The sequence below is a fragment of the Octopus bimaculoides genome, chromosome 8, assembly GCF_046866305.1.
Source record: "Octopus bimaculoides isolate indiv1 chromosome 8, ASM4686630v1, whole genome shotgun sequence".
In the NCBI taxonomy this organism is placed as follows: domain Eukaryota; kingdom Metazoa; phylum Mollusca; class Cephalopoda; order Octopoda; family Octopodidae; genus Octopus; species Octopus bimaculoides.
Genome location: NC_142935.1, coordinates 76,306,624 through 76,320,566, shown reverse-complemented (window position 1 = coordinate 76,320,566; position 13,943 = coordinate 76,306,624). Strand labels below are relative to the sequence as shown.

The window sequence follows — 13,943 nt, the reverse complement described above, 5'->3', positions numbered from 1 at the left end:
CACAGCATGCTATACGTTATCTATAGTGTACAATCTAAAATATGTTGCATATAAAACTGTGAAGTACAGCGTTCATTTAAAGACAAAAGTCATTAATTATGTACCTCTGTGATTTTATTTCATAAACAAATTCCATCGACCAAATGCACTAAGAAAGCACTGATGGAGCCTGAGTGTAGTTGAAGTCACTTGGTCATGGTCACTTGCCAAACATTCATATAAAGAACAAAATGTTGTTTAATGCACGAACTTTACTCTGAAATGTGACTCAATACAATCCTTGAAATCGTTCGAAATTTACAGCTTAAACATTGCATAATTTGTTTTTGACTGTCACATAGGTTACACAAGAATGGACCAGACTTTAAAACGTTGATGATGATGATGATGATGATACAAGCACTATATATATCTGATATAGGATAAAATTTTCAAAAAATTTTATCAGTGGCCAGCATATTAAAAAATACCTTTTGAGGTGAAAAATATAAACAACTTATAAATAAGTGCAAAAGAAAAAATTCCTATGCCAAATATGCCGAGAAATAGACTTTAAATCGTCAATAACCACATATAATTCATCACTAAAAGTACGCGTCTTGAAGGAATTTTTTTTCTTTTGCCCTTATTTATAATTTTTTATAATTTTCACCTTAAAAGGAATTTTTTAATATGCTGGCCACTGATAAAATTTTTTGAAAATTTTATCCTATATTAGATGTAAATTTAATACCATTCACTTCCGGACTGTCTCTTACTCCATGAGAAGTTTTCAGTCTGATCGCACGTGTCTCGAGGTGTGCTGCAAAATCTCTATTTGAATATATTTGGGGGTACTTAAGTGTACTCATGGCTTTGCGCATGCTTGTTTCATGTGTGCAAGTATGTATTTCATTTATTTTCTTAACGTATTTACCGCTGATGACGAGACAATTCTTTATGAATTAACTCAGAAATCGGACCGATTCGGTAATAACGGAATTTTTAGAGATTTCTGTCAGCTTGCTTCGAGACGCATACTTTTAGTGATGAATTATATGTGGTTATTGACGATTTAAAGTCTATTTCTCGGCATATTTGGCATAGGAATTTTTTTCTTTTGCTCTTATTTATAAGTTGTTTATATATATATATATATATATATATATATATATATATATATATATAAGATCATCTGGAAAATAACTTTATAGCGTGCTATACAAAGCTCCTCCACGTGGTACCAGCTACCATATGCTTATTATACAGCATGAATTACATGTCGAAACCCGCTAATATCTGCAAAATCCATACAAAAAAATTGTAATACAAGAAGATGGCTTGAACAAACTTTAATACAAATCACCACAATTGCTTCTGTGCATTAGCTGGTAATTCCTGAGTGTTTCATATATTATACACATTATTGCGTTATTATGATCCAACAATTGCTGTCTACCTACACGACTTCAAGAGTATAGTTTGTAATTTTATATTCTAGCTTAGCCGAAAAGCTATTTACTCTTCAGCTACCTGGACTTCGGGAATCATAAGTGGAAAATACTCAGTAAAAGAGACAGTGCTGTGTAAAGGGATAATAAGCTAACTTTTGACTGATCCCTTATATGGCAGTTCTACCCTAAATCTGGAAGCCAGTTTATATTCTAGCAATTACACTTTCAGAACATTCTCAACAACATGTGTGTGTTGAAGTCATAAGAGCTCCTAGCCTTTCTACAGCAAGGACCGCTGTGCATGATTCCTAAAGACCACATCGTTCACGAGATAGACCTGCTTCTAACTGAATGCCACGGATCTAGGGGAGTAAATTCCGACTATAAATCCTGCTTTTCTATAGGCAGAAGCAGCTCTGGAGGCATATGTCAACAAATCGACATCTTTGCACAGAATATAGTGGGTTTCAGAGAGGAACTTACCGTCTACAGGAGAGCATATCCGCTTAAGTATGCTGAGTACCATGGTGACAAGGAAAAACTGAGAGAAAAAAAAAAAAAAAAGAACTGAAACTATTCTAAATACCCGTTGTCTCATGTATTTGTACCACTGGTGAGCTTAGCAACGTTCAAAACATGGATATAGTGCTGTACAAGCCTTATGCACTCAAAATATATTCACGCACAAGTTATCTTGAAAATGAATGATTACCAACAGAAAAATGATTTGTTCTTAATGAAAGTCCAGGCACGGTGGGCGAGTGGTGACACGCACAGGTTTAACAGACTGAAAGTATATAGCTGTAAATCTACACATTGGCGGTCTACTGTGTATCATAATGTTGTCTTGACAGTCAAAGGAGATAGTGACAGCAGCTTGGCAGCACACTTGACAATGTAGCATCCTATTAAGGACAGCGCTGCTTACTCACAATGCGTTCTAAATACATACGCGTCAGCTTACGCCCACACACACACACACACACACACACACACACACACACACACACACTCTCTCTCTCTCTCTCTCTCTCTCTCTCACACACCCACACATCATACATACATTCACATACACTTGAATATCTTTTTTCTCTTATGCTTTGGTCATCGGAATGCGGCTATGAGAAGACACTACCTTGAATGGTTTTAGTCTATAAAATCACCCGCAGTACTTATGTTAAGTGTGGCACTAGTACAATCGGTCTCTTTTTGCTGAACAGCAAAGTTACAGGCACGTTTGTCTGTCAAGTGGTGACAAACTTGCACATCCACATGAGTGTATGCCCGCGCGTGTATACCACCACCACCACCACCACCATCATCATCATCATCATCATCATCATCATCATCATCATCATCATCATCATCATCATCATTTTCAATGTTAACATGTGTTGGTTCAACAGAGGCTGGTGAGCCAAAAAGCGTCAAGCTCCAATGTTTGCGTCAGCATGTTTATTACAGTTAGATGTCCTTCCTAACGCGAACCACGTTACAGAGTGTACTGGGCGCTTTTTACGTGGTACCGGCACTAATGAGGCTACCAAGTTATTCGCCCCTCGATGGAAGTGGGGAGTAGCATTGAGAGAGCTGGTTTTATGCCAGGTTTTGAGATGGGAACAAGAACAGGTGTCTGGCTGTAGGGGAGAAACATTGTCACCCCAGATAGAAGAGAAAGAGGATGGTATTGAAGGTGTGTCAAGGCTTACTTTCAAATTGCAAGAAGGTGAATAGAGAGAAGCGGTTTGGGTGAGTAAGTTCTTGAGAGTGTGAGAGGCAAGTGGCCGATGGATAGAAAGAGATGCAGTGAGTGGTGAACATGGCTAGAGTTGTGACTATCTGTTAGATGGGAAGGAAATGGGAGTAACAGGTGGCAGATCAAGGAAGTAACAGGTGGCAGCAAGATGATGTGAAGTACACGGGTGGGGGGTAGAGTGCAAAATGCTTTTGGGACCTCATTTTTGCTTAGATGGACGAATTTTCTTGAGTTTAGCAAATCGCCAGTCATCTCGGTCGTTTGTCATCTGCGTGGGGCCCAACTCCCGAGTTCATTTTTCAACACTTCAGCCCACATCTTCTTAGGTCTTCCCCTTCAACAGGTTCCATCCATATTTGAAGATCAGCATTTCTTTATACAACTGTTCTCATCCATTACGCATCACATGGCAATACCAGCGCAGTCATCTTTCGTGCTCCTTATGCCTACTTTTTTTCTCGCAACACATTTACACTTTGTCTTACATGTACACTGATATTGTACATCTAGTGGAGCATGCTAGCTTCCTTTCTTTCAAGCCTTTGCATATTCTCTGCGGTCATATCCTACGTTTCATTTGGCCTTTATTACTAACAGAAGTGATAGCTCTCTGAACTCTCTCCAGCCAGTTCTTATTCTAGCAACTACATTTTCAGAACACCCACTTTCACTGTTAATTCGGTCACCTCGGTAAAAGAAATTATCAACTACTATAAAGGATCCCTCTGGGCATTTGAGAAAATCTATTTTCTGTGTGATTTTAGTGTTTATTGTTCCTGCACATCTGCCACACATAAAGACTACCTTCTCTGTTAACCTTCCTGTGATTCCACTGCACTTCATGTGTTCATAGCTTGCACTGGATACACTATATGGAATTCCTACCTACGCATTTTCTACATGTCGAGTAGGGCCATTTCCTTGAAAGGAATAGTAATTTGTCTGCTTCCTTGTTTACTAAGCTAACTTTAAAGCCCTTTGATTACTAGTTTTGCTTTCGAACCTAGGTTTTTATCTAATGATACTATAGGTTCAGCTGTAAGAACAAGGCCATCAGTATAGAAGAGTATCGTCGAGGAACCAGTGTTTAAATCCTCTGTTATGGCCTGGAGGACTATGATAAATAAGAGAGGGCTGAGAATCGAACTCTGGTGTACTCTTACCTGCACATTAAATTCATTGTTATACTCTTTGCTGACTTCCATCTTATTGACAGCATTCCTGCGCATGGCTTAAACAGTTCTCACCAACCATTCATCTAGCCATAGCTTCCGCAGCGACAGCCAATTGAGATAGCGCGGATCATGTCAAAGGATTTCTCCATGTCAACAAATGCCAAGCACAGTGGTTTATCTTTTGCTAAATGTTTCTCCTGAAGTTGACTTACTAGGAATATAACATCACTAGTGCTTCTCTTTGTCACAAACCAAACTGCATGTCACCTACGTTAACTCTCTTGATGAGTTGGGCTATAACCCTTAATGTAACTTTCAGTACCTAGTCTAACAATTTGACATCTCTGTAATTACTTCTGTCTAAGGCTTCTTTTCTACCTTTGTAGTAGTTGCTACACCTGTAGTTGGGTATGATACATTCCTGTGCAACCGGGTTAACAACATGGGTGACAAAACCCACTTCGACAAATATTTTGACCATCTCGACGGTAAATTCTGAAGGGCCAGGAGCTTTCCCTGTCTTCATATTCTTAATTGATTTATCGATCATACTGCCGTTTGTTGAGCTCACATTAGGAAGACTCTCTTTCTTTACGTTTAGTAGCCTTTCATAGTGGCACTCCCATACCTCTTTCTTTTCAGAATCAATAAATGCATAAGTGCTATCACTCATCCGCACACACTTCTCTCTTGCAGCATGTCGATTTTCTCTGACACACTGTCCTGCAATCGGAACACTATTCATACATACATATATAAATGTGTGTGTGTGTACATGCTCATACATACATGTACATGCATACATATATATGTATAAAACTGTGAGGAAGAGCCCTTCGCATATGCGAAGGGCTTTCTCACAGTTTCCGTCCACCCAGTTGACTCACTGGTCGGCCCAGTATATCGTGCTCTGGGTGACTGCAGTGGTACTGAACCTTAAACCCTGTGATTTCGAAGCGTACATCTTACTCATACAGCCATATTGTGTCTAAAAGGTATAGCACCCATGTTTATAAATACTTTGAATTACAGTGAGAAAAATTTTTTATATAAAGCGATTTAAGGAGAATGCTTAAGAAAAAGAAATATCAAATTATAATTCTACATAATATATAGAAACAGCCGAAACAAAACAGAGCCTTGGAAATTAAATCAAGCTACATATGAAATAAAACATCTACAATGTTATCTAGTCTTCGGACACAGTGTGGAACATCGAAATCCTGCCAATCAATTCACAGCATGCGGTAGTCTGATGACTTCATCAGCGGAAATGATTCCCAAAATGTGTCTCTTTTATACTCCAGAGTACGGGGCGCGAAGTAGCGAGAAAGAAACGAAATATTAATAGCACAATTTATGAAGAATTTGCTGTGAAAAAAAAAGAAAAAAAAAAAGAAAAGAATTTATTGCGGAAGCCCTCAAATTCACTAAAGTCGACCCTATCAGCTACAATTCAAGTCCAATAAATAAGAATGAGCAATAGATAATACTTCGCAACTAAAGTGTGAGAATATGACTAACTCAGGAGACTGGGAAATGTTGTAGATATTTTACTTCAGTATGTAATTCAACTTGTTTTTTTTTTTTTTTTTTGACTCTTCGTTTTAGTCCTATCTTGCTAAAGTGCTTTCCACGATGAAATATTCAGAAAACAAGAAAAATACTCAAATTAATGCACACACGCGCGTACTCACGTATGTATGTATGTATGTATGTATGTATGTATGTATGTATGTATGTATGTATGTATGTATGTATGTATGTATGTATGTATTGATGCATATATCTATGTATATGTAGACATTGATCAATATCAATGCTTGGAATATCTAACTCCTAATTAATCACACGGAGACTAATCAACGCCGATGTTCTAATGAAAAATAATTTGATCTGCTTCAAAATAAAGATTTACCAGAAAACGAATCACTTTTTCTTATTATATTGATACGTAATGTAAATTGTAGTATGCGTTTTTAATTTAAGAAACACGTCCAACACAGAATCGCATGTCTACTGCTAACAATTTTGTGAATAAATACGTAACGCAAATTAGACTGGCAGAGATTAGAAAAGAAAAGCTAGAAAGATACTGTAAGCAGCGCGAAAATGAAATCGAAAAGGTTTCACCGTTTCTGCTGTTCATAGAGGCGGAGCTTAGTCCCTTAATGAGTATAAGTGAGTTTGTCTATTTGATTTGATTGACACATAACGCTATCGTTTCAGCTCGTAGTATTTGACAATATCTCACTTTATTTTTGTAGTACTTATACGATATCAACTTACGTACACTATTTTTTCTGATATATAGCATTTTACTTGTTCATTTTACTTTACGTATTTGTCACCGTTCTCGTTACCCATTCTCAGTATCCACTTTTGTTTTGTTTTCCACTTCTCTCTGGCTCTCTTATTTTCTTCCTTTCTTTCTCCCATCATCTACTTTCCCCCTCCTATTAAATGTTAACGCCTACCGAATACTATAAACACACAGATACAAATTCATACACTCGCTCACAGGATATTATATATAGTATGCGCTCCAACCTAGCAGCAGTAAAAACATACCAGATTTGATAAGGAGAGGTGAGCGAGAGGATATGGAGGAAGGAAGTAAGATTGAGAAAGCGAGAGAGCGAAACACGGTGGGAGAATAAAAAATTGACAAAAATATTAGGAAAGAGAGGGAAGGAAAATGTGAGACCATATATTATTATCTGTGTATAGCTTCGTGAAGAAGAAAAGGAGGGAGAGAATATTCTAAACGAACGTAAGAAAAGCAGAGCCACCATTTTACAGCAACTCACGAGCAAAACAAACCTGCCTCAATAGTGAGAGCTTCGACCAGCAACTGCTTTGCTTTCCAATGGAGGAACAGCTTGTCAATAGGAGTACAGTAGCGAGCTATTTAACCAGTGAGCTTCATGAAACTATCATGGACACCTACACATTTACATAATGTGTGAAGATGTATGTATGAATTTGTCCATTTTTCTCTCGAATTGCAGACCATGAGAAACAAAAATATCTGTCGACTTGTTTTTCTAAAAAGGAAAAGATAGTGAATGTAGAAAATTAATGTACCTCTTTTTCCGATGGCCGGCATTGTTATCAACAATATCTTCAACATATATTCATCCTCGCCACCACCACCGCCACAGCCGCCGCCACCACCACTACCATCATCATCCTTATCATCAACATCCTCTTCCTCATCATCCTCATCCTCATTACCACCACCACCACCACCATCATCATCATCATCGTCGTCATCATCATCATCATCATCATCAATGTCACTACTTTCGTTGCTGCTGCAGCAGCCCGAAACAACTTAAGCAAAGTGGTTGAAAGTGATGCAGTGACTAGTCATGCCTCTGTGGATATTTTTGCAAGAAAAATTAAACCAGGTACAGCTGTTATTGTTGTTCATGATTAATGAGTATACATTCTGTCCAATTTGTCTCAGTTTGCGTACAAGCAAACCTTGTAAATATTGACTCCCAAACTCTAATGTACGCTGAAATCACATCTGTTAATTGAAGAATCTGGGGAATTATCATCATCATCATCATCATCATCATCATCGTCGTCGTCGTCGTCGTCGTCGTCAACATTCTCATTTATCCATTTCCTCTTTATATCTGCTTTGTTATTTGTCACGGCCAAGTCGCAAGTATATAAATCTACTTACCAGTCGTCAACACTAATAAAAAGAAAAGAAAAGAGGTGTCATCCGATGAGAACAGGGTGACTGAGGTCATTTGACTGCGAGGCTAAAGTGATGTCTATTTATTTTTGAAACAGTAGCTGTGTCACACGGTCGGTTGTAAGGAAAGCAGCTATGAAACAAAAATGCAACCTTCGAACTTCAACTTTAGTGTTTCTGACTTTGCTATCTTTTGTTGTGGAAGGAAAAGAGGAAGAAGATAAACGTAAATGTGAAGAAATCACCGTACCAATGTGTCGCGATATTGGTTATAATATGACCTACATGCCAAATCAGTTTAACCAAGAGACACAAGAAGAAGCTGGATTAGAGGTTCACCAATTCTGGCCTCTTGTTAAAATACAGTGTTCACCGGACCTCAGATTTTTTTTGTGTAGCCTCTATTTACCTATTTGTATGGAGAACTATAAAAAACCTTTGCCCCCATGTCGATCGGTATGTGAAAGAGCTAAAGCTGGCTGTGCCCCTGTCATGTTAGTTTACTCTTTTGTTTGGCCGGAGCATATGAACTGTGACGAACTTCCTGAATTCGGATCCAAACCATTGTGTATGGATATGAATGTTACTGATCGTCCATCACCACCAACTAAACCTCATTATCTCTTACCTACAGATCGTTCATATAATCCATTTGGAGAAACGAAACCATGGCATTTTAATAAGCAGAATAACCCTTACTATAAGTCAAAGAACAGTCTATCTAAACACAATACAGAAACAAGTACCAAAAAATGTTCTTGTGAATGCAAACCTCCACTAGTTCAACCAGACAATCGCAATGATGCATATTACTATAATCGGATAACCACAGGGAAAATTAAGAAATGTGCTATCAATTGTTATGGACCTTACTTCGGCCGTAATGAACGAACATTTGCCAATTTTTGGATTGGCCTTTGGTCTATTTTGTGTTGTATCTCTACAGCTACTACTATCAGTACTTTTCTTATTGACATGCAAAGATTTCGTTATCCTGAACGTCCCATCATATTTCTAAGTGCATGCTATTTTATGGTGAGCATTGGTTACATAATGCGACTAATTGTCGGGCATGAAAAAGTTGCCTGTGACGGTAACATGATACGTTATAGTACAACTGGGCCAGCCATGTGTACAGTAGTGTTTTTATTAATTTATTTCTTTGGTATGGCTTCCTCAATTTGGTGGGTAATTTTATCTTTCACGTGGTTTTTGGCTGCTGGTTTGAAGTGGGCCGAAGAAGCCATTGCAAGCTACTCTCAATATTTTCACCTGGCTGCTTGGTTGATACCATCAGTAAAGAGTATTGCTGTACTGGCCATGTCTTCAGTTGATGGAGATTCTGTAGGGGGTATATGTTACGTAGGAAATCAAAATTTAGAAAATCTACGTGGGTTTGTCCTTGCACCATTGTTTGTATATCTAGTTCTTGGTACATCATTTTTATTTGGTGGTTTTGTGTCTTTATTTCGCATTCGGAACGCTATAAAACGCCAGGGACGAGCTAAAACAGAAAAATTAGAAAAACTGATGATCCGCATCGGCGTATTTTCTTTTCTATATACAGTTCCTGCGACCATTGTTATAGCAATCTATTTCTATGAGCAACACATGCGATCGGTATGGGAAACAGATTTCACCTGCTCCTGTGGAGGATATCAACACAAACCTGACTTTTCTGTTTTTATGTTAAAATATTTCATGTGTTTAGTCGTTGGGATTACGTCTGGCTTTTGGATTTGGACAGGAAAAACGCTTGATTCTTGGAAAAGATTTTATGGGAAGATTTGTCAAAGCCACTCATATAATACTTCAAGTCGTATGAAATACACTAATCCCTCATATCAAATGACCAAACCCCAGCCAATGGATCACGTCTGAGAAATAGCGTCAGAATAATAGATCTTGCAAAAAATACTTTTATTCACTGAGAATTTTCTATTCCATTAATCATTAAAAATGATCTGAAACTTCATTGGAACTCTCTCAACTTTGGTCCCATGAATAAAACTAAGATTCATTCCAGAAATACCGACAGAAAATCCAGTTTAAGATTGAATGATAAAAAAAAAGTACACAAAACTCGAATATATTTAATCAATATAAATTTTAAAATATATTTTTTAAAGTTTATTTTTTAAAAAAAAGTCTACACGACCAGTGATTGGGATTTGGTACTTGACTGTCGGTTTGTGTGTGTATATATATATATATATATATATATATATATATATATATATATATATATATATATATATATATATATATGCATATATATATGTGTGTGTGTGTGTAGACACCCGTTGAAAATCTAAAGTGCGGAGTATCTACACTGAAATAACATACGATATAAACACATACATACTTGCATATACATACACACATATTTTATGTGTTTGTATACATGTAAACTATACCTATATTAAACATATATTTATTATTTTCATCTCAGAATAGTTATTAATCCAATAATGAATGTACAAGAATACATATAATATTGGAATTCGTTACATACACATGAGTACGCATGAAGAAAATGAGGCATACATTCATACATACCTCGACAGCTATATAAGATATTTTCTAATAATGTATGTCAGTATGTGATTCACCTGTCAGTATGGGGTGAAATGTATAAACATTTTAAATCACATGCCATATTGTTATAAAAACAATCAAAGTATAAAGAAAACAATGCTCACAAAATATGGTAATTTATGTCAAACGTTGGATTTAAAAGCTGGAAATCAAGTACACACCACAGAGGATTTAATTACAGGCGACACCAAGATATAAAATTTCAATCAGAAAATATATTTTTTTTTATATCCTGTTTTCTCTCAAGTAAGACTGAATAAAACATGTACGTCTATTACTGTGGATCTAACAAGATATTACTGCTCCGTTCTTATCACGACGAGAAAATTTCCTGTGATTTACAAAAAAGCCTCTTTGAGTGAAAGTGAAGTGGTATTCTATACATGGAGAAAATTCACTGGATATCTTAAAACTTCGTGACATACTCGTGTATGTATAATTATATATATATTATTTTTTTAAAATCATTATTACAAACATTGTAAATTATAACTTACAAGCATCATAATTATGAATGCTAAGGTTGGTTAGCTTGTTATAATCAACTACAATATACCTGTTTTCTGGTGTTTTATGGCTGTGATTCTATCATTTTACGGTTATTATTCTTAGCAATATGTGTTAGCTTCCGCTGTATAAATAAATGCTAAAACATTTTAACAGTTAAGCTAAATAAATAAATAAAATCCACATTGAAGTTATGTCTTAAAAGCAAATACACTAGTGTTAAATGCCAAATTTAAATGTATTTAGGTTTTTGAAAAATGCTATTGAAAAAGGCATGAAATTAAACCTAATACAGCTGCCGTACAAACATTACGTCAGTTAAGAAGCATTTATTGATATTATTGGTGGATAGTGTCCTTGTACCTATGGTATAAATCAATATTATTGGTGGATTGATAGAACTCCGTGTAGTCTGGCAAAATGCTTTTTACGGAATTTAGGTACGTTCAGAGTTCAAATACCGGTAAGGCTGACTTTTCTCATCCATTTAGCTTGATAAAATAAGAACTGAATCAACTAACTCGTCTCCGATCCTACATGTATACACACAATTGGAAATGATTAGGAAGCCCAACTGTGAAACTAGAGAAAGACAAGTTCAAGCGATTCAGTGTTTTCGATTTACATCGACACACTCATTCGAAAAATGTGGCATATTCCATAACAAATTCTTGTTATCGATATAATATCAACTATAGCAGCATCGTCATGATTATCATCGTCATCATCAATAGTAATAGTAGTAGTAGTAGTAGTAGTTGTTATAATAGTGGTAACAGCCACTTTAGTAACACGTCAGTACTACTACTACTACTACCGTTGCTGCTGTTGCTACTGCTACTCTTGCTGCTGCTGCTACAGCCACTACAACAACTACTACTGAGGCTGGTTTTGTCGCCTTACTACCTACCTACTATGACTCTGACTGTTAGGGTTCAAGCAAAGCAAACACATTCACCGTCTGACTTAACTGTCTTCTGTTCATTTGTAGCAAACCAACTTCAATTTCTTTCCATCTCTCCCTCTTCTCTCTGTCTCTGTCTCTATATATATGTACGTATGTATACATATATACACACACATATATACACACACATATATACATACACATATATACATGCACACATATAAACACACACATGTGTGTATATATATATATATATATATATATAATATATAATATATAATACATCTATCTCCTATCTATCTATTGATCGATCGAACGGTCAATGTATCGGTGTGTGTGTGTGTGCGTGCGTGTGTGTGTGTGTGTGTGTGTGTGCGTGCGTGCATGCACGTGTCATCTGTAAATCATATCTGTTATTTTAAAATATACTTTAGTAGAGTTAGGTTTTCTCAAACGTTGTAAATGAGAAATATAATTCTGAAAACTATGGTGACTTTGACGCAGTAGAAAAAAAAATCTTTTGAAGTAAAAAGTGGGGAAATCAAGTAACACTTGATATCATTGTCATCACCAAGGTGTCATATATCTGTTACAAAATACATCCAATTTTCTTAAAAGCTCTAAATGAGAGGAATGTAATACTGAGGACCGCTTGAAGACTGGTGATGTAGCAAAAATACTTGTGGGGCAAAAAGAGGTAAAATCGTAAAGGGAGTAAGGCCTAAATTCGTCTTTTAGTTATTGTATTTCTGTTATTTTAGAAAATAATTTGTATAATTAAGCTTTCTTGAACGAGTAGATTTTAAAATTGAATGCCACGAGAAAATTGGTTTAAAAAGAAAAACTTAAGGAATAAAAAACTGACCAAATTTGAACGTGATCACTTGGTTACTGAAGATGCTTGAGCATGCGTGCGCGTGTCAGCGCGTGTATGTAGACGCGCGCGCGCACACACACACTTATATACGTAAAGCAAATAGAGTGCGAGCGAAGTATTGATAATCTATATTGGCAATTACTGAGTATAAACTGTTGAGAAAAAAAATAAATTGGGAGTGGATGTGTTGAATACGCAACCCCCACAACTTTCTGAGTCATGTCTTCAAAAATTTCTTCAGAATACTTCTTATTTCCCAAATAGTTTTTAAAATCAAAAATAACATTCCTTTCTCTTAAACACACAAAGTTTTTTGATTTTCACTTTTTATGAAAACTTCATGGGAATATTACGTGTGGAAATACGATTCTGAAAAACTCATAAAAATACGATTCTGAAAACAAAATTTTTTCAAAATTTCGAATTTTCAAAAATCCTACTTTTCTCTTTCCAGCTTTCGGAATAGCTACCTCATCCCCACCCCAACCCTATACAAACATCTTGGATGTTTTTTAAACTCGACAGCTCATTTCCGCATGTTTGGATGCTTGTTGAACTAGCAGAGAAAATTAGGAAGGCCTAAATATGGTTGCTTAATATGCTTGAAATAGCAATTAAATCTCTGAAAAATATTTTCTGAAATTTCAGCTTTCTTTTTAAAGCAACCCCTCCACCCAGATATTGGAATAACAATAACTGCCACGCATGCGTGGACGCCTGTTGAACCAGCAGACGATATGAGGAAGGGTGTCAAGAAAGTCGTTTGATATGTTAGAAATAATAGTTGAAGCTCTGAAAAATAAATTTTAAAAACTTTTCACCTTTTTTACAACATCCTTTTCCCAGTATAACGACACTCGACCCACATAAATAAGGAATGTGCCAGCGCAGTTGTTTCTACTCCCCCAACTAAACAACAATGTTAAGTACACTTTTTGTGTTTTTTATTTCTTGCCCCTTCTGCTCTTTAATTAACGT

General features: G+C 36.3%; 1 protein-coding gene and 1 long non-coding RNA gene across 11 annotated transcripts in view; one reads left to right on the top strand and one right to left on the bottom strand.

Annotated features, from left to right (window-relative positions):
* The window catches only part of LOC128248587 (uncharacterized), a 40,646-nt gene extending 33,073 nt beyond the window's left edge, over window positions 1–7,573 (bottom strand). Inside the window, exon 1 of the long non-coding RNA XR_016242921.1 lies at window positions 7,452–7,573. This is a non-coding gene — a long non-coding RNA (uncharacterized LOC128248587). The remainder of the gene's footprint in view (window positions 1–7,451) is intronic.
* Window positions 6,260–13,943, top strand: part of LOC106871811 (frizzled-5) — a 123,486-nt gene continuing 115,802 nt past the window's right edge. For all 10 annotated transcript variants that reach the window (XM_014918460.3, XM_089356668.1, XM_089356671.1 and 7 more), the window contains exon 1: window positions 6,260–11,103. In XM_014918460.3, coding sequence (XP_014773946.1) covers window positions 8,212–9,957 — 1,746 coding nt within the window. In that variant the 5' untranslated portion in view covers window positions 6,260–8,211 and the 3' untranslated portion in view covers window positions 9,958–11,103. The remainder of the gene's footprint in view (window positions 11,104–13,943) is intronic.